Source organism: Lynx canadensis, chromosome A1 (assembly GCF_007474595.2).
Source record: "Lynx canadensis isolate LIC74 chromosome A1, mLynCan4.pri.v2, whole genome shotgun sequence".
Lineage (NCBI taxonomy): Eukaryota > Metazoa > Chordata > Mammalia > Carnivora > Felidae > Lynx > Lynx canadensis.
In genome coordinates this window covers 72,362,171-72,385,173 of record NC_044303.2, presented here as the reverse complement: position 1 = coordinate 72,385,173, position 23,003 = coordinate 72,362,171, and the positions used below count along the sequence as shown (strand labels likewise).

The 23,003-nt window shown below is 38.1% G+C and overlaps 1 protein-coding gene across 1 annotated transcript in view; it reads left to right on the top strand.

The window, feature by feature from the left end:
* NALCN (sodium leak channel, non-selective) overlaps positions 1–23,003 on the top strand; it is a 308,773-nt gene that overhangs the window by 75,429 nt on the left and 210,341 nt on the right. Inside the window, 5 exon segments of the mRNA XM_032592429.1 lie at positions 21,339–21,355; positions 21,357–21,482; positions 21,604–21,666; positions 21,668–21,688; positions 21,690–21,710. Of these exon segments, the coding sequence (XP_032448320.1) occupies positions 21,339–21,355; positions 21,357–21,482; positions 21,604–21,666; positions 21,668–21,688; positions 21,690–21,710 (248 nt within the window).

The window sequence follows — 23,003 nt, the reverse complement described above, 5'->3', positions numbered from 1 at the left end:
TATTCTGAAGTCTTGCTGAAAGTCATCAAACACACTGCCTTAGGAATCTTTGCTAATGATAAAATGAATGTAGGTTGGTTGATGTGCGGAAGTAGCCAATGAGTATGTTTTGATTGACAGTTAAGGCAATGCATCCCTACATTTTGTCAAACTACATACAGTCAGATTTATATCTCACTGATATGGCCATCATTACTCTCATCACTTGTGAGTTCAAAGTACTGTTTTCAAAAAAATTTTTAATGTTTTTATTTATTTTGAGAGAGAGGAAGACAGAGTGCCAGCAGGGGAGGGACAGAGAGGGAGACACAGAATCAGAAGCAAGCTCCAGGCTCTGAGCTGTCAGCCCAGAGCCCAATGCAGGGCTCGAACTCAAAACCTGTGAGATCGTGACCTGAGCTGAAGTCGGACGCTTAACCGACTGAGCCACCCAGGCACCTCCTGAGCCACCCAGACTCCCCAATGAGTTCAAAGTACATTTGATGGTTTGCCAAAATACATCCTACTCAGTACTAAAATTTGTCATATTTCTTTGCCTAGATTAACAAGGTTCAGACTGGTAGTAGTCCTTTCAAGTAAGTGAGTTTCTGTGGGTGTGACTGACTTTAGAAATGTTGCAGTGTGTGTGTGTGTGTGTGTGTGTGTGTGTGTATGTGTATTATTCTTCAGACTTTGCCGATATCTTAACATCTTTCAGCGAGAAATAACATTCGTTTGGCAAGTTTTTAGAGCATTGAAATGAGATAAATTAAAGTACAATTCTTATTCTTGAGAAATAATGGATCGCTTCATATTGTTGAATCATACCATTTAGCCATGAAACCAAAACCCTATATTTAAAAAAGTAACAATCTCATGTTTAAAGTACCTCCTTTGAACATTTCAAAGAATCTTAAGCAAGTCTTTATGTGACATTAAATTGTTAATTTTACCTTTTATTTAAGAGCTGTGGTTAGAATTCATTCTTGGGCTAGGAGTATGTGTAGAGTATGGATTCCTGTGGTTCAGCATGCCAGTAACTCAGGGCAAGGTTAATAGAGTGGTTTTTGTGGGGGAAAATAGAGCTGTTCTATGGAAAGCCTTTTTGAACTTTGCCTTGTTTTATTTTCCTGAACTATCAAATCTGTTTCACATATTTGTATGAGATCATAAAATGTCTGTAGGTAAAGTTTCAGATACCATATTTTTCTAGATGGACATTCTTCCGGACACCAGCCATTCTGACAACAGTGGTCATGGAACAAGCTACTTTGAATTTTAGGCTGTGTAATAGTTGGGGTAAAGTAAACTTACGAGAGAAAGAACCCAAAATTGCAATAGTGCAAGTAAAATACAAGTTTATTTCTTTCTGAAGTCATAGTCTTGGGTGGCTGATGGGTGAGCCCTGGCCCACGAGGTCATCTCAAAAGACAGCACGTGGGGCAGCCTTGCCATCCTCAACACACACGTTCCACGTTTTCCCGTGGCTTCTCTATTTCTAGCTGGCGGGAGAGAAGGGAAAAAGGAAAAAAAGTGAAAGCCTTTGTGGATGGCTTAGAAGTTGCCCACATCAGGGAGAACTTTGTCACAGGGCCACACCTCCTTGCAGGAAATTCCAGGAAATATATTCTCCAGCTGAGCAGCCTGGGGGGAAAATGAGTCTGGAGGAATGACGACAGGATCTGCCACAGGCTTAACTATGCAAGGGACAAAATGCCCAGTCGATTATAAATATCTTCTAAAATTACCCATTTAGTGGAAGTAAAAAACAGATCTATTTTTTATGTAAATCGTTTCTCTGTTTTCTGCTCTACTTCTCAAAGGATTATATTTGTATCACAGAACAAAGTTACAGAATTTCAGGTCGTCCAGCTAAATGACCAGCAGGTACACCCCAAAACTACATGAGTCGCTTTTAAATTTTGTGTGTGTCCTGATTTATCGAATAGATTCTCCCCATAAGTGAAAGTAATTACAACTTTGTTGTATTTTCGGTGTTTAAGCTGGAGTTAGAAACTATCTCCATTTACTCTTGCCAGACAATAATGTGAGGAACTTAGTGGGGGTGGAGAAATGGCAGATGAACGTTCTTTCCTCACCCCGAACAAACACAGAGAACCACTCCTAATCCAAAGACACAGGGAGGAATTTTCACCTCCCTCCCTGCCCTTTCCTTGGGCTAGTCTGTTTAATTTTAAAAGCAGAATTTTGCTTTTGCAAAGTATACCAGACAGGAATTTGTTCAAATTCCTCAAAACCAAGCCAAGAGAACTTTCAGAAAGTTCAGACATGCGTGGCAGAGTGGAAAGAACACAGTTGGAGGAAAGCATGGGAATACAGCTTCAGGCAGTCACTTCTGGGGGACCTTGGGCAAGTTTCTTAGCCTCACTGAGTTGCAGTCTCCCCATTTATAAAATGCGAACAGTAAGAATGACCATGGTAGTATATGAATAGAGCCTTGCATAAAAAGAGCCTTGCATATAACAGGACGGTTCTTTCCATCTGTGTAAGTCTGTGAAATTCCCGGAGGCTCAGGGTTATTGTCCCTCTGGCTTTGTGGCCAGGCGTCATCCATGATTTCCCTGGGCAGGAGCTGTCCCACGCAGTCCACCCTACCATCGTTCTGCTGGGAACCTAACCTTCCTGACCCAATGGGTTTTTCCCCATGAGACAAAGAGGAGCTGGGCAACCAGAGATCTCTGTGATGGCACAAGAAAATGGAGCTGAGACCCTGTTCTGACTGAGAAGTTCGTGGCAGTGATGGCCCAGAAGAAGCTACTCACTTCTTCTTATTGACACTGGTATTTATGCAAGTTTTGTTCATGGTCTGCATACTTAACTCTTCCAGCAACTGGAGATATCTCTTCAAAAGCCCACCTTTTACCTCAAAAATATCAGGGGGCAGCCTAGGTTCTTTTTTTTTCTAACATTTATTTATTTATTTTGAGAGAGACAGAGACAGAATAAGTCAGGTAGGGGCAGAGAGAGGGGGAGAGAGAGAGAATCAGGCAGGCAGGTGCAGCCTGGGTTCTTAAAGGTCAAAAAAATGGATGTGATGGCAGCATTTGTGTAGGTCAAGTCAGGCACCACGTGGTTAAAAGGACATTCAAAAGATCACATGTACAAATCCCACCTCTGTCACGTCCTTGCCACACAACTTTGGACAGAAAACTTAATTCTTCTCTGTCCCCAGTTTCTTCATCTATAAAACGGGATTAATAGTACTAGAAAAGGCTGTGAGGAATAAATGAGCTGAAGCTTGGTCTCTGCCAACTCATCACAGGGCTCAGCCACATCAGTGAATAGAGACATATTACAGTGTTCAGAATCCAAGGTGGAGGATGCAGATCTGTGAGCACCAGCACTACTGGACTCAAGGATTTACCAATGTGGAGAGAAGGACAATGGATTCATGCACCTCAGGGAGGACTCTTATTGGGGAAGGTCAAATGAGACAATAGAATGAAGATCTTGCAGGGGAGAAGTAAAGCCACTAAGCTAGACTGATGCTTGAGGGATTGGGGGGTGGGGAGTTGGGAATCGACAGCAACTATGGTAAAATGAGGGCCATGGAGCATCCTTCAACAGGCAGAGCAGTCTGCTATCCCAGGCTTGGGAGCCCTGGCGGCTGGTGTGGGTCACCAGTTGGCCCAAGGCAGCGTCTCCTCATAGAAATTAATGCTGATAGTCCACACCTGGATCCCCTCCAAGATGGCTGATGAGCAGCCTGGCCAGCTCTCAAAGTCTGCTGACTTTTGTAATTGCTACTCTTCTCACCGTCCAACACACCCTGCCCTCTTGTGCCCATTTCCTCTTTGTTTCCACCAGCCCCTCTTCCTGACCTAACCCACTCTCTGCTCTGTTACCCTCATGTTTACCTTATGTGCCAGGCACGCACTCTAGTAACATGATGGTGAGCAAGACAAAGTCATTACTCTTGTGGTTCTTGCAGTCCACAGGGGGAGGGAAAGTAAATGTTAAACCTTAAAACTCGGAGAAACTTTTAAAAAGACTATACTCTACCCATAGAATAAGATAAATAGTGGTGTGTCCTACATCACAGAGGATTGATTAGTGCATACCTGAAAGCAGAGCTTTGGGGAAGAAAAAAGCAAGAGATTGTTGGGTGTGAATTTTCATGCAAATACTATTTAACCTTGAAGATCAATCTTTTGACTGCTGCCTCTTTTTAAAGTAAGAGATATTCAAGAATTCTAGGTCAAAATACAGGGGTTAAAAGGCTAGAAAAATTAAATGGGCCAAATGAAAGAGCCTTTTCACTAAAGTAGCTATGTCATTGATAGAAGTCCTTGTACTTCTTTAAGCTTTAGTAATTTGTGCTGGAAATGTGATATTAGTCCATGAAGACAATAGTAAATTTATTCAAGTTTAAGAGAAGTATAAAATACAGCTCACATAGGTAGATGCTTATTCCCAATTCATAAATAAACACCACTGATGGAAAGAGTCACGGTATGAGTCAGATAAAGACTTAGATAAAACATCCAGGGTTGTTGAATAAATCCTTGATGGATGTTCATTAAACCCCTCCATCAATTGTATAATGTGGGTTGCATCAACAAACAATAATAATAATAATAATAATAATAAATGACTGATGGAAGAGTGTGATTATATACCTGCTACGTAATGAGTTGAAAGACTATTAAAGCTTCAATAATCACTCCATATTCCAGACATATTTCTCTGGGTATTGGCTACTAGGTGGTATTTCCAGGGATGATTTTTCTGCAGTTCTGCTTACCAGGGATGAAAAGTTAGGATCACTTCATCAGCCACAGTGCAAATGTCTGATTGCCCTTTTAATGTCCTGTCTTTTAAGTATCCCAGATACTTGCTAGAAAGGAATGATTGCTGGCCATAGGAACTCTGTCTTGCCAGTGTGCCTCATGAGAGCATAGAAAGACTTCATTCCAAGCATAAGCAGGCCGGATCACAGCTGCCCAAAGCTTTTTGGCTTTGGTTAAGTTTGTTGTGCTATTATATAATGGATACTTGAACCATATCCCACAAATGAGTGTTTTTTCCTTCCTCCTTCTCCACAGTCTTATTATTACTATGTTGTCTGTGTTTAATGTTGCCTTAGAGTTTGTTGTTCAAATCAAGCAGAAAAACAGGCAGATATTAAGGTGTAAGAGAAACAGCTATTAGTGGGGGAAATGACATGTGGCCCAGTAAGATTCCAACACAGTGACTTGGGGCCAGCCAGGATAGGCTTCACTATCACAACCTAGTCTTACTTTGTACTAATGATGGCCTTTCATTCCTATGCTGTACTAGAACGTGGGCCAAATTGTGACCAAGCAGACTAACTTACATAGGAGCAGGGAATCATGCCTCTGCACACATTAATTTAAGAATTCTTATTTTAACCTTTATTTATTTTTGAGGGAGAGAGACAGAGTACAAGTTGGGGAGGAACAGAGAGAGAGAGAGAGAGAGAGAGAGAGAGAGAGAGAGAGAGATTGAGAATCCAAAGTAGGCTCCAAGCTCTAAGCTGTCAGCATAAAGCCCGACACGGGGCTCAAACTCATGAACCGTGAGTTCATGACCTGAGTTGAAGTCAGACACTTAACTGACTGAGCCATCCAGGTGCCCCTAGAATTCTTATTTTTAATCAAACGTGCTCATTTACCCATGTTATTTCTGGCCCATATCTTAAATCAAAAAGAAGTTAGTTAACAGCTTCTGATTTCTGCTCCAACATGTAAGAACTTGGAATTTGTCATCTTGTTTTCTGAAGAAAACAAACTAAACAACTAAAATCAGCAATTCTGAAAAAAAAAGCCAACAATGCTTCTCAGGTCCAATGGAGAATTGGGGTCACAGAGCAAAGCACTGCCTTGAAAATTGTTGGGATGACAAATACAGAAAATCGTATCTCCCCAGGAGCAGAAGCCACTAGAGCCAGAGGCACTTACACTGTAATTGGGTAATTGCTGAAGGCTGGGCATGGACGAGCTTGAGTTAAAAATCCCTCCAGTCTTAGGGGTTGGGGGCACACTTTCATGACTTTTACCATCAGAAGCCCTGCCAAGTTCTTATGGTGAAGATCAGAGAAAAATTCCCGCATGCTTCCCACAGGGGAGAGGCAGTGATCCTTCTGAAGTAAACCCAGAGCCTTCTGTTCTCTATAATAAAGCCGTGCCCTTGAAGATATCGACTTTCCCAGAGCCTCGTCTGAACTAAGGAGAGTGCAGGTAGATGAGTGTAGCCCCCTCTGGCCTTCCTGTATCACATAAGCCGAAAAAAATAGGTGAAGAAACTTTCTGAAGGCCACAGCCTATGACTTGGTCTAAGAAAACTGAGATTTGGGGCTCTAGGTGGCACAGTCGGTTAAGCATCCGACTCTTGGTTTCAGCTTAGGTCATGATCTCATGGTTTGTGAGTTCTAGCCCCATATCAGGCTCTGCACTGGCAGTGTGGAGCCTGCTTGGGATTTTGTCTCCCTCTCTCTATCTCTCTATCGCTTGTTCTCTATCTCTCTCAAAATAAATAAAAATAAACTTAAAAAAAAAGAAAACTGAGATTTAATTATACAGTTATAGAATATTTTTCTTCCCCAATACTTTATCATCACATTAATGGCAGCAAAATAATAACTGGCTTCCAACTCAGCTGCAAGACACATATTCTATTTAGGAGGAATTTCTAGGGAAACCTAAAAACAGCAAGAAAGACAGAAACCAGGACACTAGAGGAAATTGAAGCCTCTAACACCTACAGATGCAGCATACATTAAACATGGCCTAGCCCTCAGCCAGACTAACATAAAATTTCACACAAAAGGCCTATCTCTCTAAGTTACTGTTACCTAATACATCATGTCCAGCTTTCAAAAAAAATTACAAGGCATGATAAAAGTGCAATAAAAATGCAATCTGAAGAGACAAGAGCAAGCAAGACAAATTAGAACCAGACTCAGGTATGACAGGGACTTAGTAGCTTCTAAATAATTTGGAATTTAAAACACTTTAATTAATTTGCTGAGTGCTGTGATAGAAAAAGTGGACAGCATGCAAGAACAAATGGGAAATATAAGCAGAGAGATGGAGATCGTAAGAAAGATTCAAAAGGAAATGCTAAAGATAAAAAACACTGTAGCAGAAATGAAGAATGCCTTTCATAGGCTCATTGGTAGACTAGACACAACTGAGTCAAGAAACAATGAGATAAACGATGTCAACAGTAACCTCACAAAGTGAAATGGGAAGAGAAAAAAGAATGAAAATCATGAAACAGAATGACAGAGAACTGTAGGACAATTACAAAAGGTCTCACATACATGTAATGGGAATACCAGAAGGAGAAGAAAGAGAAAAAGGGCCTGAAGAAATATTTGAAGTAATAATGGCTGAGAATTTTCTAAAATTAATGTTGGACACAAAATCACAGATCAAGGAAGCTCAGATAACACAAGCAGAGTAAGCAAAAATATCTACACCTGGGTATATCATATTCAAACTGTGAATAACCAATAGAAAAGATAAAATATTGAAAGAAACCAAAGGGAAAATAAACACCTTACCTGTAGAAGAATAAGAATAAGAATTATATTGGACCTCTTTTCAGAAGCTATGCAAGTGAGAGGGGAGTAAAGTGAAATATTTAAAGTGTTGAAAGAAAAAAAAACCTAGAATTTTATATCCAGAGGTATTATCCAGATAAAAAACTTCCTCAGTGAAACAAAATCAGAGAATTTTCTGTCAGTAGAACTGCTTTGCAAGACATGATAAAAGTTCTTTAGAGAAGGAAAATGGTACAGATCAAACTCAGATCTACATAAAGAAGAATATTGGAAAAGGAGTAAATGGAAGTAAATAAAATATTTTATTTTTTATTCTTAACTGACCCAATAGATACTTGTTTGTTGAAAATAATAATAGTGACAATTTATTAGATGGATATGGATTATAGGTAAGTGAGGTGAATAACCACAATGGAGAGGAGAAAGGAAGAGGGAACCTACACTGTCTGTGAAGTAAGACAGTTTTATTTGAAAGTGGACTTAGATTAGTTGTAAATGTATGTTGTAAACTATAAGGCAACCACTAATATTTTTAAAGAAATGTAATTAATCTAGTAAGAGAGGAGTAAAAATGGACTCACATAGAGTGCCTAATTAAAACCAGAGAAGGCAAAAAGAGAGAAGACAAGAAATGAAAAGGTACATTGAAGAAAACAGTTTATAAAGATGTTATATATTAATCGATGTATATCAATAATTACTTTAAATGTGAATGGTATAAATATCCAATTACAGAAACTAAGATAGTCAAGAAAAAATACTCACCATATGCTATCTACAGAAACCCCACAGTGACTGTAAAGAACCCAGATGAATTAAAGTAAAGAGGTGGGGAAAGATATACCATGATAACACTAGGGAAAAAAAAGAGAGAAGTAGCGATATCAATTTAAGACAAAGCGGACTATCAGGGAGAAAGAGGGGCATTACATAATTATATAGGGGTCGATTTCCAAGGAAACGATCCTTAACGTGTATGTACCTATCAACAGAGCATTAAGATATTAGTTCTTCCCAACTTGAGGGATAGATTAAACACAATCCCAGTCAAACTTCTAGCATGTTGTAGTGTGGATATCAACAAACTGTTTCTGAAGTTTATATGGAAAGGCAAAAGACCAGAATAGAATAGTCAACACAGCACTGAAGAGGACACAGTCAGAGGACTGACACTACTCAAATTCAAGATTTATACGTAATTGATAAAAATTGGAAGCAACCAAGATGCCCCTCCATGGGGCACAGCTTGAGATAAACTGTGGTCCATCCATACAATGGAATATTATTCAGCAAATAAAAATAAGTGAGTTATCACACCACCAAGAGACACAGAGGAGTAGTAAATGCATATTTTTAAATGAAAGAAGCCACTCTGAAAGGCTGTATGAGTCCAACTATATTGCATTTTGGAAAAGACAAAACTATAGAGAGAGTAAAGAGATCAAGTGGTTTCCAGGAGCTCAGAGGAGAGGAGTGAGGGTCAAATAGGTAGAGCTTAAGGATTTTTAATTGGTGAGGCTAACCTGTATGATTCTGTAATGGTGGGTAGATAATATCGTGTAGTTTTTCAAGATCCATCTAACTTTAAAACACAAGAATGGACTTGAGTTAATAATAAATACTAACATTAATTAGTCAGTTGTAACAAATGTACCCCACTAATGCGAGATGTTAATAATAGGGGATAGTGTGGCAGAGAGAGGGGCAAATGGGAATTCTCTATGTTATCTGCTCAATTTTTAAGTAAATCTAAAACTGCTATAAGTAAGTGAAGTCTATTATATTTTTAAGTTAATTTATTAACTATTTCTTCACATCCTTATCTCACTTAGTAGAGTTGTGGTTTACATTGGAAATGCTGGCCACGTAGGAATAACAGTATCTTGCTTCGTTAGTAACATAGCATTTAATGCATGAACATTTTCTCATCTTTGTATAATCTTAATATCTATCATTGAATCTATGACACATCCAATAATAAACCTAACCCAGTTGGAAAACTTCATTTTTACCATAATAGTGTTTTTGGGCCTTAAAAGTTTATGGAAGAAAGGTAGACAGCAAATATAGGAAAAATTTTGTGAACATTTTTGTACACGTTTATCAATGTGAAGATATATGGCAAAAAATTCTCCATGTATAGTTTTAAACTTTCATAATTCGTTGATATTTCCTATTACAGTTGTAACTATTCAGCTGTAGTATTAGTATGGATGATGTTAAAACATCTTGTTTTTTTTTTTCATTTTAATTCCAGTAGAGTTAGCATATGTGTTATATTAGTTTCAGGTGTATGATTCAACACTTTTGTACATCCCCCGTGCTCATCATGAAAATGCACTCCTTAATCTCCATCACTTATTTTATCTATCCCCCACCCACCTCCCCTTCTTGTAACCATCAGTTTGTTCTCTATAATTAACATCTATTTCTTTTCTTCGCCTTCTCTTCCTCTCTGTCTCACTCTGTCTCTCTCTCTTAACAGTGTACTCTCTAGCTCATCATGTTGTTGCAATGGCAGGATTTTATTCTTTTTTATGGCTGAATATTCCAGTGTGTGTGTGTGTGTGTGTGTAATATATATAATATTATAATATATAATATATATACGTACACACACATATATATATTATTACACACACATATATATATTATATATATATGCCACTTACTTTATCCATTTATGAATTGATGGACACTTGGGCTGTTTACATGTCTGGGCTATTGGCTATTGTAAATAATGCTGTTATAAGCACAGGAGTGCAATGTATTCCTTTGAATTAGTGTTTTTATATTCTTTGGATAAATATCGAGTAGTGCAATTCTGGATCATAAGGTAGTTCTATTTTTAACTTTTTGAGGAACCTCCCTATTGTTTTCCGAGTGGATGTACCAGTTTCATTTCCACTAAGGGTGCACTCTCCAGATCCTCACCAACACCTATTGTTCTTGTTGTTGATTTTAGCCATTCTGACAAGTGTGCGGTGATATCTCATTGTGGGTTTTGATTGTATTCCCTGATGATAAGTGATGATGAGCATCTTTTTATATGTGTGTAGCCCATCTGTATGTATTCTTTGGAGAAATGTTTGTTTATGTCTTCTGTCCATTTTTAATTGAATTATTGTTTTTTGGGTGTTGAGTTTTATAAGTTCTTTATATATTTGGATACTAACCCTTTATTGACTATGTCATTTGAAGATGTCTTTTCCCATTCCATTGGTTGCCTTTTAGTTTTGTTGGTTGTTTCCTTTGCTGTGGCAGAACCTTTTTATTTTGATGTATCCCTATAGTTTACTGTTGCTTTTGTTTCACTTGCCTCAGGGGACTATCTAGAAAAAAAGTTGCTACAGCCAATGTCAGAGAAGTTACTGCCTGTGCTTTGTTCTAGGATTTTTATGGGTTTCAGGTCCTCACATTTAGGTCTCTAATCAATTTTATTTTTGTGTACAGTGTAAGAAAGTGGTCTAGGTTTCATTCTTTTGCATGTTGCTGTCCAGTTTCCCAGCACCATTCATTAAAGAGACTGCCTTTCCTCATACCGGGTATTCTTTCCTGCTTTGTTGAAGATTAATTGACCTATAATTTTGGGTTTATTTACAGGTTTTCTATTCTGCTCTATTGATCTGTGTGTCTGTTTTTGTGCCAGTATCATACTGTTTTGATTATTACATCTTTGTAATCTAACTTGAAGTCTGGAATTGTGATGCCTCCAGCTTTGCTTTTCTTTTTCAATATTGGTTTGGCTCTTCAGGATCTTTTGTGGTTCCAAATTTTAGGATTATTTGTTCTAGTTCTGTGAAAAATGCTCTTGGTATTTTGATAGGGGTGGCAATTGAATGTGCAGATTGCTTGGGTAGTATAGACATTTTTAACAACATTTTTCTGTCAATCTATGAGCATGGGATGTCTTTCCATTTCTTTCTGTTGTCTTCAATGTTTTGTTTTCATCAGTGTTTTATAGTTTTCAGAGCACAGGTCTTTCACCTCTTTTGTTAGGCTTACTCTTAGGGATCTTATTATTTGTGGTGAAGTGTAAATGAGATTGTTTCCTTAATTTCTCTTTCTGCTGCTTTCTTACTAGTGTACATAAATGCAACAGATTTCTGTACATCGATTTTATACCCTATGACTTACTGAATTTGGTTATTAGTTCTAGCAGTTTTTTTGATGGAGTCTTTTGAGTTTTCTCTATAATAAGTATCATGTCATCTGCAGATAGTGGAAGTTTTACTTCTTCCTTATCAACTTGGATGCCTTTATTTCTTTTTGTTGTCTGACTGCTGTGGTTAGGATTTCCAGTACTATATTGAATAAAAGTTGTGAGAGTGAATATCCTTGTCTTGTTCCTGACCTTATGGAAAAACTCTCAGTTTTTTCCCCCATTAAGGATGATGTTAGTTGTGGGTTTTTTACATATGGCCTTTATTATGTTGAGGTATGTTTCCTCTAGACCTACTTTGTGGAGGGTTTTATCATGAATGGATGTTGTACTTTGTCAAAAGCTTTTTCTGCTTCTATTGAAATGATCAAATGGTACTTATCCTTTTTTTTATTGCTGTGATGTATCACATTGATCGATTTGTGAATATTGAATCACCCTTGCAATCCCAGGAATAAATCCCACTTTGATTTGGTGAATGATTTTTTTAAAGTATTGCTGAATTCAGTTTGCTAGTATTTTGTTGAGGATTTTGCATCTATGTTCATCAGAGATAGTGACTTGTAGTTCTCTTTTTTGGTGGTGTCTTTATATCATTTGGTGAGGGTTATGTCGGCCTCATAGAATAAATTTGGAAGTTTCCTTTCTTTTCTATTTTTTGAACATTTTTAATCTTCATTTTTGAGAGAGAGAGAGAGAGAGAGAGAGTGAGCAGGGGAGGGGCAGAGACAGAGGGAGACACAGAATCTGAAGCAGGTTTCCAGGTTCTGAGCTGTCAGCACAAAGCCTGACACGGAGCTCGACCTCACAAGCTGGGAGATCATGACCTAAGCCTAATTCAGACGCTTAAACCGACTGAGACACCCAGATGCCTCCTTTCTTTTCTATTTTTAGAATGGTTTCAGAAGAAAAAAAACAGGATAGTTTCAGAAGAATAGGTATTCTTTAAATGTTTGTAAGAATTCGCCAACATCTTCTTATATTTAGTTTATATTACCATATAACTTTTTAGAGTTTTTTAATTGTAAATCAGAGAATTTTATATTTATCATAGCACAGATAAGAACTTTATTCTTAGTTAAAGCCATATGTTATTTGTATTTCTTATATCATATTTATTGTAAATTACATTTGTTTAATATCACTCAGCTATCTTACTTCCTTTGCATGTAGACCTGATTCAATTTTAACATGCCTTTATGAGCAAAAATGTCAAATTATTTATTTCCAATTTTGGCTGATCTTTTGATCCTATGCTTACTTTATAATTCAGTCAGCCTTCCTATTAAAATTGAAACAAATTTTCGCTATTGTGGCTATTCTGAGGTAGATGGACCAGGGTTTACCTTAGAGTTATTCTTATTTTTCATTGCTTATGCATGGTGATACAGAGATGTGAACTATGTGTGTCCCCGAATATGAAGACAAGAAAGTCTAGGTCCTTTTTCCAAATACTGTACTTGATTCTAATTTTGGATTATTATGAAATTCTAATGTCAAACTATTAACTCACCAAAACTTACATGAAATTCTGGCCTTTTTGCCTTCATTTCTTTTGACTGTCATTTCCAATAAATTTTCAAAGATTGGTGATGAAGCTACAACACTCTAAATCATATTTTTGGCATGTATGTATTGCTTCCTTTTTGAGAAAATTAAAAGGTTACTAAATGACATTTATTTAGTGCGTTAGTGGTGACCACACGTATCGTCATTATTATATTCTATTTATAGGGAGCTGAGGCCCAGAATGGTTTACTGGCTGATACTGTGTCAGTAGATAAGACGTAGTGGACAATTTGAATGTTACGGAAGATAACTAAAAGCTAATTGTGGCTAAGTGTAGTTTTTTTAAGTTAACTAACAGGAAGTAACTTTAAAGAAGTTCTTTCGATCTGAAGTCAAATCTCCTCAAAGGCAGAAGGTAACCAGTACCTGTCATGACCTCTCCTCTGCTGCTTTCATTCCCAGCCTACATGGAAATGGCCCAGCCCCAGAGGCAGGGAGTGTTTCATTGGCACATGGACTAAGCGCTCTTGGAACTGTTCTACTTTAATACCCGAACTTTCCTGCCAATGTCAGCATCCGGCCTTGTCAACAACTTCTTTTTCCATTTGTGAATACCATAGTATTAAAGCTTTCACCTCCTCCTTTTCTAGAAGTGTTTTACATTTAGAACTTGGAAGTGTAGAAATTTTCTACATCTGAAGAAATACATTTCAAGTAAGAATCTTTATTACTTGCTTAAAAGGTTTAAGTTAGAAAAATGTATAGAAACATATACATGTTTTTTTTTCTATATGGCCTTTGATCTGATTGCAGTTTAGTGCTCTGAGTGAGGTTTTAAGGTAATAGATAAAGTGATTTCAGCAGTGAGGCAATGTGGTTCCCAAGAAGTGCTTAACTATAAAAACAAAACAAAACTAAGCTAACATTTACCCCCAAATAAGGTGTATAAATACATTTTAAAACATTTAGAATAAAAGAAGTCCTTTTTGTGTTTGCTCCCTGTTCTGGAATAACAAATAAGAAGTGTTGTTTTGTTTTGCTGTTTTGATGGCCACATGGCAATTCCCAGTCTGAATGTGTGTGTGGATCCTTAGATGAGCATTGGATGAGTTCTGTGCAGATTGTTATAATCATAAGGTCACATCACTCTCTGTCAGGTGAACACTTGAATTAACTATTTTGCATATATATCTTAGTAAATTAAACATGATCCCAAGGAATATAAAACATTGTTAATGAGGTTTTATTCTTCAGAAAAGTGACATCATTCCAGGTAATTTAATTCTAGCTGGTTTATTGTGCAATAAACATCTGTAATTCAGGATGGACCTTTCTTGCTAATGCTGGTCTGCTGACTTGATTCACGTGTCATGTATGTGGAGCTCTCATAAGAATTTGGAAATCTCATAAAGGATTTCAGAGTAGATTCTGTGGTCAAAGGTGACCCCAAGCTACAAGTTGTAGTTTGAATTAGAGAAGCCACCCGTTTGGTTTGAAATTCGGTCGTGGCTGCTTAGATCCCACTGTTGAGACCTACCCACACATTTCCCTGTGCTGTTTAGCAGCCTTCTGTTTTGACACCCTGCTTCATGGTCCCCACAGTCCAGAGTCGTGAACATAGACTACAGATGTGTCCGTTTTCTTCTGTGTCTGTGAATATAATGAATGCCTTCTTCAGACATAAAAATCTGAAAACGTGTAAACATGTGTGTTTGTGGTTTGTTTTGGAATAATTCAGGAAGGGCCCACTATAATCTTTGGTGAGGAAGATTTTGTGCCATTTATTTCACTTCAAAATATATGACTTTTCTTTATAAAATGTAATTAATATACACTTGTAATATCTCATTCTGCAAACTAAAATATTCCCCCCCCAGGTTACATGTGTGTACAGTCATCTTATAAAATTGCAGGAAATAAAAAAAAATAATAAGATTTTCTTCCAACAGAAAACTCATAATATTAATGTACTGGTACTATTGAGCTATCCACCGTGTGGCAAATACTTTATATAACAAATGATGTCTTAGGATCTAGACTTTTAGCCTTCAGAAATCTGTAGAGATGAATAAAATGTCAAATTCAAATGTAGACTATTGTAAATATAGTCCAGAAATACATTTATTAGGTCTCTCCTTTGGCCTCAAATTGTTTAACCTCCAAACCGTTCATAATAAGCCAAGGAGAAATTTGAGAAACCTCACAAGTGTTCCATTTTTCCCTGTGTCAAGAGAAGAACTTCCAATTCAATCAAAATACTTAATAAATACAAATCATATGCAAGGCCCAGAGCTAGGCACTGTAGGGCAAAGCTACGAATCAAAAAGACTGTCAAGTTAGAAGAGTTGTTCTCAACCAGGGGCGATTCAGCCCACCAAGGGCTACTGGGCAATGTCTGAAAGCATTTCTGGTTTCACAACTTGGGGGTTGGGAGTGCTTTTGGAATCAAGTGGGTAGAGGTCAGGATGCTATAGTGCACAGAACAGGCCCCCAAATTATTTAGCCCCAAATGTCACTGGTGCCAAAGTTGAGGAACCCTGGGTGAGAGTGTCAACTAAGCCAGTGAGTGACACTTCAGGAATTAAAACAAACAAAAAAAAACAAAACAAACAAACAAACAAACAAACAAACAAAAACCCAGTGAATTCTACCTCAGTTCAAACTGACAGGACAACTTACCTTTGAGTGACTTCAGTCAATCCCCCCTTAAGCTATGCAAAGCCCTTCTTTTCTATTACTTTGTGGTTTATTAAGAATATCATTCTAGGGGCGCCTGGTGGGCGCAGTCGGTTAAGCGTCCGACTTCAGCCAGGTCACGATCTCGCGGTCTGTGAGTTCGAGCCCCGCGTCAGGCTCTGGGCTGATGGCTCAGAGCCTGGAGCCTGTTTCCGATTCTGTGTCTCCCTCTCTCTCTGCCCCTCCCCCGTTCATGCTCTGTCTCTCTCTGTCCCAAAAATAAATAAACGTTGAAAAAAAAAATTAAAAAAAAAAAAAAGAATATCATTCTATGGAGCAATTCTAGAGTTAAAAAAAAACATTTAATTGGAGAGCAAGTTATATGAATGCAAACACGACAAAACAAATGAGCACCAATGAGCACAATCCATCTTGAACGAGTTGTATTTTAGTAATGGAAACATGCAAGATCAAGCTCTTTATGTGTGTTTACTTATTGGACCACCTTCCAGGACTGTATATTTAGTCATTGCAACTGTAGTTGATCAATAAGCATCATTTTGGGGTCTAGGATGGTGATTCTATCCTTCCACAGTTAAATATACTGGTTAAGAGCAGATTATTGAGGCACTTTTTGATCACAAACATTCAAATGTAGTGGTAGAGAAGCATGTAACTTTCTTTTCCCTTCCAACTGAAGGGGATGCTCAAACTGGATTATAGTAGAGGAAAACTCAATCAGCTGATGTCCAAAGAGTGAGATCCTATCAAGGCAGCCAGAGGAACAGAAAGAGCAACTTAGAATAAGTTTGAAGGAAACTGATGTCCTTGAATAACAAAAAATACTATCACTGTGCCCTCTAAAAGTGAGAGTCTGAGCCTGGTGGGAAATGAAGCCAGACAATCAGGTCAATTTTATCAAAAATACAGCAGGTCGAGAACGTTAAAGGACCAGATAAGAAAATAAGTATCTGTAGCAGGATTGTAGAAGGAGGGATGATTCACTCTGGAAGTGAAGGGACCACTTCCAGACTCCTGTAGCTTGCTATGGTTTGCAAAACTGAGAGCACATTCCAGAGGGACCGAGCCAGAGCCAACATCCAATGGGATGGGTTGTCAGACCTGGAATGGGGCTGCCTCAAGAGGTTCTGTGTTCTCTATCACTGGAGGGATTAAAATTCAGGAACATTTCCCCAAGGATCCTTGAACAGTGAGAGAGAGGATGGAATGGATGGTCCTAAAAGGAACTTTCTGGGTTCTATTGGGAATTTGAGTATGAAGGTAAAGGTTATTGTCCAGACTAAAGCCTGATGTATTTACTTATTCAACTGTCTCAAGCTTACATCACCAACTCTAACTCCCCCCCCCTTTTATTTTCACAATGGATTGGGTATCACCATCATTAGAATAGCATCACATATATTTTGGGTTTGAAGAGGAGTCTAATGGTGGGACCCCAGGTTAATAGCTTTTATTAGTTGTCACCACAGTTTTGTGGCCTGTTCTTTGAAAGTTGAATGACTCCATGTATTTTGTAACCTATGACTAGAATAAACAATAGGGCAATATTCCCAGGAGACAGTCAATTCATCACTTTTTTTTAATGGAAAAAGAGTCAGCAGAAGACAGCCAAGCAATAATGTAATAGTAAAGATAGTCAAACAAAGGAAATATAATTTGTTCAGAACTAGAAAAAAAATCCACTGCTATGTCTCCATATATATAGCCTATAGCAGTTCCCCAGGAACTTATTTCCAAATATAGACTAATAGGTCTTCTTATCCACTAATTCAAACCATCAGTGAAAGAGGTCAGGAAAGGTGCATGAAATTAGGAGGATTGATGAGCTGAGTGTCGTTGTGATTTTGTTTCTATACAACTTGAATTTATGCTTTGAGAATTTGGAGTCTAAGAAAGTGGTACAATTCCAATAGCTTCACAGAGATATTTTTGGAGCAGGCCACAATGTTCTCCAGTAAGAGAATGCATTCTATCCCCACATGCTATTGTAGAATCATTATTCATTTAACAAAATGTGGTCTTTTCAGGTAGCAAGTTTAGTTCTATAGTTAAAATGGACTTAAAGTATTCTGGAATATATCTAGAAAATATTTGTATATATAAAATACAATATTTTCTAGAAATTTTCCATGGTGGCACAAACAATACAGGAAGACTTTCTTGTTTATATGTAGTGTGGACTTGAAATTTGCATATGTGTATGTGTTTTAAGTGAATTTTGAAAGTCAGCAAAACATAAAGTCAATCATAAAAATTATCCCCTTTGCTTCCAATTGTGCAATAATCACAGTGAGGAAGAATTAATTTTTTTTAAAAAGCAAATATTTGAGAAAAGCCTTTGTGTCTTAATACCATGATAATGGCTTCATTTATCAACAATTGAGTGCTCATCAATGCCAGATACAGAAGTGAAAGATAGTTTTAACTTAGAGTGCTCGCCAAGTTAGTCAGCTAGTCAGTGCTAGTGAGGGAGATAAACTAGGCAGCAGGAGTAAGTGTGATAGGAGACACAGGTGCACGGAGGACTCTTTGGGAGATCTGAGAACCCAGTGTGGCCTGAAGGCAATGGAGGTGAGCTGGGCTGGATAAGAGCTGCACTGGACTCTGCTAAGCACACCAGAGACAAGCACCAGGAGGCACCAGAGAGCAGCATGTGTGAGCTAGGTACCTTTGGCTTCTTCCCCAGCATTGTTCACTTCCCAGAGAAAATAAGATGTTCATAAACTCCATTTTTGTCAGTTTAAATGTTGAACAATCGGAAAATCTTTCCAATGGATTTTCTTTTCGTACACTTTGCAAAGTCAGCAGCAGAAAAGTGATGAGGAAGGTCCTATCCAAATGCCTTCACTTCTACAACTGATAGGTGCATCCTCCCAGCCTTTGACCCAGGGGAGTTCACTTCCTCAACAGTCAGCATTGTTCTGGGAAGTGTTTTAGCTACATTTTCACAAATGTCTGATCTCCTTGTATCAAGAAAATGCTGCTCTTTGAGCCGCATGGTGGGTTTCTACTTCTTTCCCTTTGTGTGTGTGTCAAATTAGAAAAAATGAAGGAAACTCTTTGAGATAAGAACATACTGTTATTTTTACTTACTTTCAAATAGCATCTTCACTGTAGATTAATATTGAAGGACGTGGACAAATAGAAGAAGGATAATTCAGTGTTCCTCTCAAATGTAGTCTTACATTGACAGTCCTCATATTTTACCTGTAAATCTCAATTGGTAAAACTATTAGGCTTTACTAGTTACTCATAATGGATTTCTTGTAGCCACATTTCTGTTGTAGTTCAAATAACTAGAAGAAAATAAGGAACATAAATTACTTGTTTTATGTGAAAATTGTCTTTCATATGCAGTCCACAAAAGCAAATATTTTGGACATTTTTAGTATGTATGAATCATTAATGAAAAGAATCATTTCTGTTTTTCTATTGGCATTTTATTTTTTGTGCATGCTTTTCTTCCCTGAATCTTACCCTTAAAAATCATCTGCCTGTATGATTTTCTCAGTATGCTACAACCTTAGCCACCATAGTCCCTCAGGAAAAAAAAATGGACTTATTCAAATTAAGGTTGGTAGGAGAAAATATGCTCTTTGGAAAGTCCCAGTCTTGAGCAAGAGAAAATATAAGTAAGATAGTAAAGATGAAAAGAGTTTAAAAGACTTGGCAACTGATGGTGTGGCCTCAGTTTCTGGTTCTGTCATTTTCTACCCCAGGCAAATTCATTATCCAGTGACCTTCAGTTTCCTTTTCTGTAAAAGGATGTGATGGATAATACCAGCTCTTATACACACCTACCCATCTACCTGCCTAATTAGACAGAGGTTTTCCTGAGCATTTAAATAGGTAAAAGAACCTTAAAACGAAGTAGGATTTACAAATACTAGTTGTTATGGCAACAACTTTCCAATGCACAAAATATGATTCTATGACGTTATATTTTATATACAGTACTTAGCATAATAGGCATTCTCTCAATGAGTATTTGCTTTCCTTCTTTCTCTCAGCTTTTCTTTCAAGGCTGCATATGTCCCATTTGTCTCCATTTACCACAAGGCTTTCTGTTGTCCTGCATGCTTTGGTCCATTGATGCTCTAATTATTCTTCCCTCATTCACAGGCTCAGAGAGGCAGCTGGCCATCAGCCAACTTTAGTAACCCCCTTCTTAGTTTGGACATCTGATTGTATAAAGAGTCTAGTTTTAAATTTCTGTGCGATTAGAACATAGATGGGTGGATTGGTTTTATATCCCATAATATTTAATCCATTTATACCAATGGCATTTATTGGGGTTGCGAATGTTCACCAGTTTTGTGAATAACAATATGCATCATGTGTGTTTTACAAACAACTTTAAACTCAGTACCGTACTTTTTACTTATGTGTTTTTCTCACAAAATACTATTAAGCAAACTATTTTCAATGTTTACAATAATAGTACCTAAAATTTATTACGTATCCACTGTGTGTCAGTGTTTTACAGAAATGAAATTATCTTCACCACACTAGGAGCTATTATTTATGCATTTTACAGATGGGGAAAACAAACCACAGAAAAGACGTCAGCAGCAAGATACCATCACAGTTGGTATCATCACAGAGCCTCTTTCCAGAATGACTGGATTAATTCAAGTTCCCCTATTATTATTTGTGCACCCTTAGATAAATTACTTACTCTTCTGTGCCTTAGTTTTCCCATCTATAAAGTGGGGAAATAATAACACATCCCTCATAATGTCATGAAAGGCAAACACTGTCTTTCCCCTGAATGGCATTTTAGGTTCTCTTCACTACAGCAAAAATCTGCCTGCATATTGTTCGCATCCTCTTTCTTCCCATCATCAATAGTATTTTCAATGAGACAATTCTCCCAGAAGTGAGATACAGAGTGCTATTTGATGATTTATTGCCTTACATTTCGGTGTTCAGTAAACACAATGGAATCCAAAGACAGGCTCCGTCACATTAATTTTTGGAGCCTAAGGTACTTTAGTGTCCCTGTGGGAAAGTGACTTCAGATGAAACCCAGTTCTCAAATTTATTTCATTTTGGCTAAAACCATAACAAGTGCTTTCAGCACACTGAAAGTGTTAAGCCCCAAATGGCAAGCTTGTACTGCACACATTATTTTTATTATAGCTTACTTGGTTTGAGGGTTCCTTTCCTTTTCCACGCTCTTAGATGCATTAACAGGGACAGATATAACATAAAGTTATTTTATTGCTAATGAAAGGGCCCTGGCCTGAAGTCAGAAACAACTTTGTCAAAATCCTAAGAATAAGAACAATAAAATAAATTGCATGCTAGTTGAGTCCCTTTAGAAGAGCTTTTGTCATTGAGAAAATGAGTGTGGATAAATATCGATTGTTTTTTCTCAAAAGCGTTTCCCCCATTTCCAAAGCCCGTTGTAAGTCGGTGCGCTCTCCTGTGTCCCCACAGGCACCAGCATATTCACACGTCTATGAGGCTGCATCCCAGGAGGGCTGGGTATTCCTCATGTACAGAGCCATTGACAGCTTCCCCCGCTGGCGGTCCTACTTCTACTTCATCACGCTCATATTCTTCCTGGCCTGGCTTGTGAAGGTACCATAGAAACTGGCCCCAGTGGAATCTGTCTGCCCCCCCACCCCCCACAGCCTCTGATGATGTTTGTTTGCTTTTTGTTGCCCTACACTTTCTCATCCGGGTCGGGATTTTCTTTCAGAACGTGTTCATTGCTGTCATCATTGAAACATTTGCAGAAATCAGGGTACAGTTTCAGCAGATGGTGGGGATCGAGAAGCAGCACCCACTTCAACGGCCACCACACAGGTACCCATGGGGGGTGATGTCCTTTCCCCGCTGGAACGCAGGCACACCCTCAGTGGCCCTGAGGGAACGTGGGAAAGCCCTGGGATAGTGCCTTCTGCAGTCAGACCCACCGAGGGAGCTATTCAGCAATGCCCGTGCACAGGCCCAACCCAGAGCAACCACATCAGCTTTTCTGGGTGATAGGGTGAGGGTACCTATGGTTTCATCAGCTCCGTGGGTGGGTTTGGCACAAAACCCCATTTACTATATACCTTTGATTTCATTCGGTCATTACAGTCTTCAGAGAACTTGCAGATAAAAGTGGAAATGGTAGAATTTCCTGTTTTTAAAAATATTTATTCATGTGATCGAAAACCAATATGATGGCCTTTATATATGGGATTAGAATTTTTTCGGAACAGGAAATATGTTTCATTCAGACCGATCCAATCACAGTACAGTAAATTATGAAGAAGACCTCATATGCATATCTGATTTTGAGGAATCACTACATATTCAGAAGGGGAGCCCTATGCCTCCCAAGAAATTGGGAGTGCCCTAGAATTTGGTTAAAAGCTTCAGGGCAGTTATTAACTAGGAGGGTAGTCCAGATCCTATGTCTTTGTTTTTAATTTTGGCTTTGTTTGTGTGTGGATTTGGAGGGGGGGGGTTCTTTTTTGTGTGTTTAGAAAGAGGAAGGGATGGGATGCCTGGGTGGCTCAGTCGGTTCAGCATCCAACTCTTGATTTCAGCTCATGTCATGAGCTCACATTTGTGAGACCGAGCTCTGCATCAGGCTCTGTGCTGACAGTGCGGGGCCTGCTTGGGATTCTCTCTCTCCCTCTTTCTCTGTCTCTGACCCACTCACTCACACACTCTCTGTCACTCTTTCTCTCTCTCAAAATAAATAAATAAACTTAAAAAAAAGAAAAAGGAAGGGAAGATTTATATGTCTTAGTCTAGTTTGAATCTTTATATAAGAGAAAGAAAAGAAAAAATTCCTGAATCAAGCATGAAATTATTTTGATGCTCATGACTACTATTTTAATATTAAATTGTAAGATAAATTTAATGTAACATTGTAAATCATTATACAAGTCTGTGGACAAAGGTATTTGTGAAACCTCCAAGGTACAAATCTGGCTTTGAAAAGCTTCAAATTGAGCTTTTATGAATTACATGCTAAAATGCTATTAAACATGCTATTATTTGGAAAGCCTAAGCAACATCTTTACGGTGTTGTGAAGGTTGAACTGACTAGCCAATTCATTATAGATGAAATAGTATTAATACTATTCAATTTTGGCAAACAAC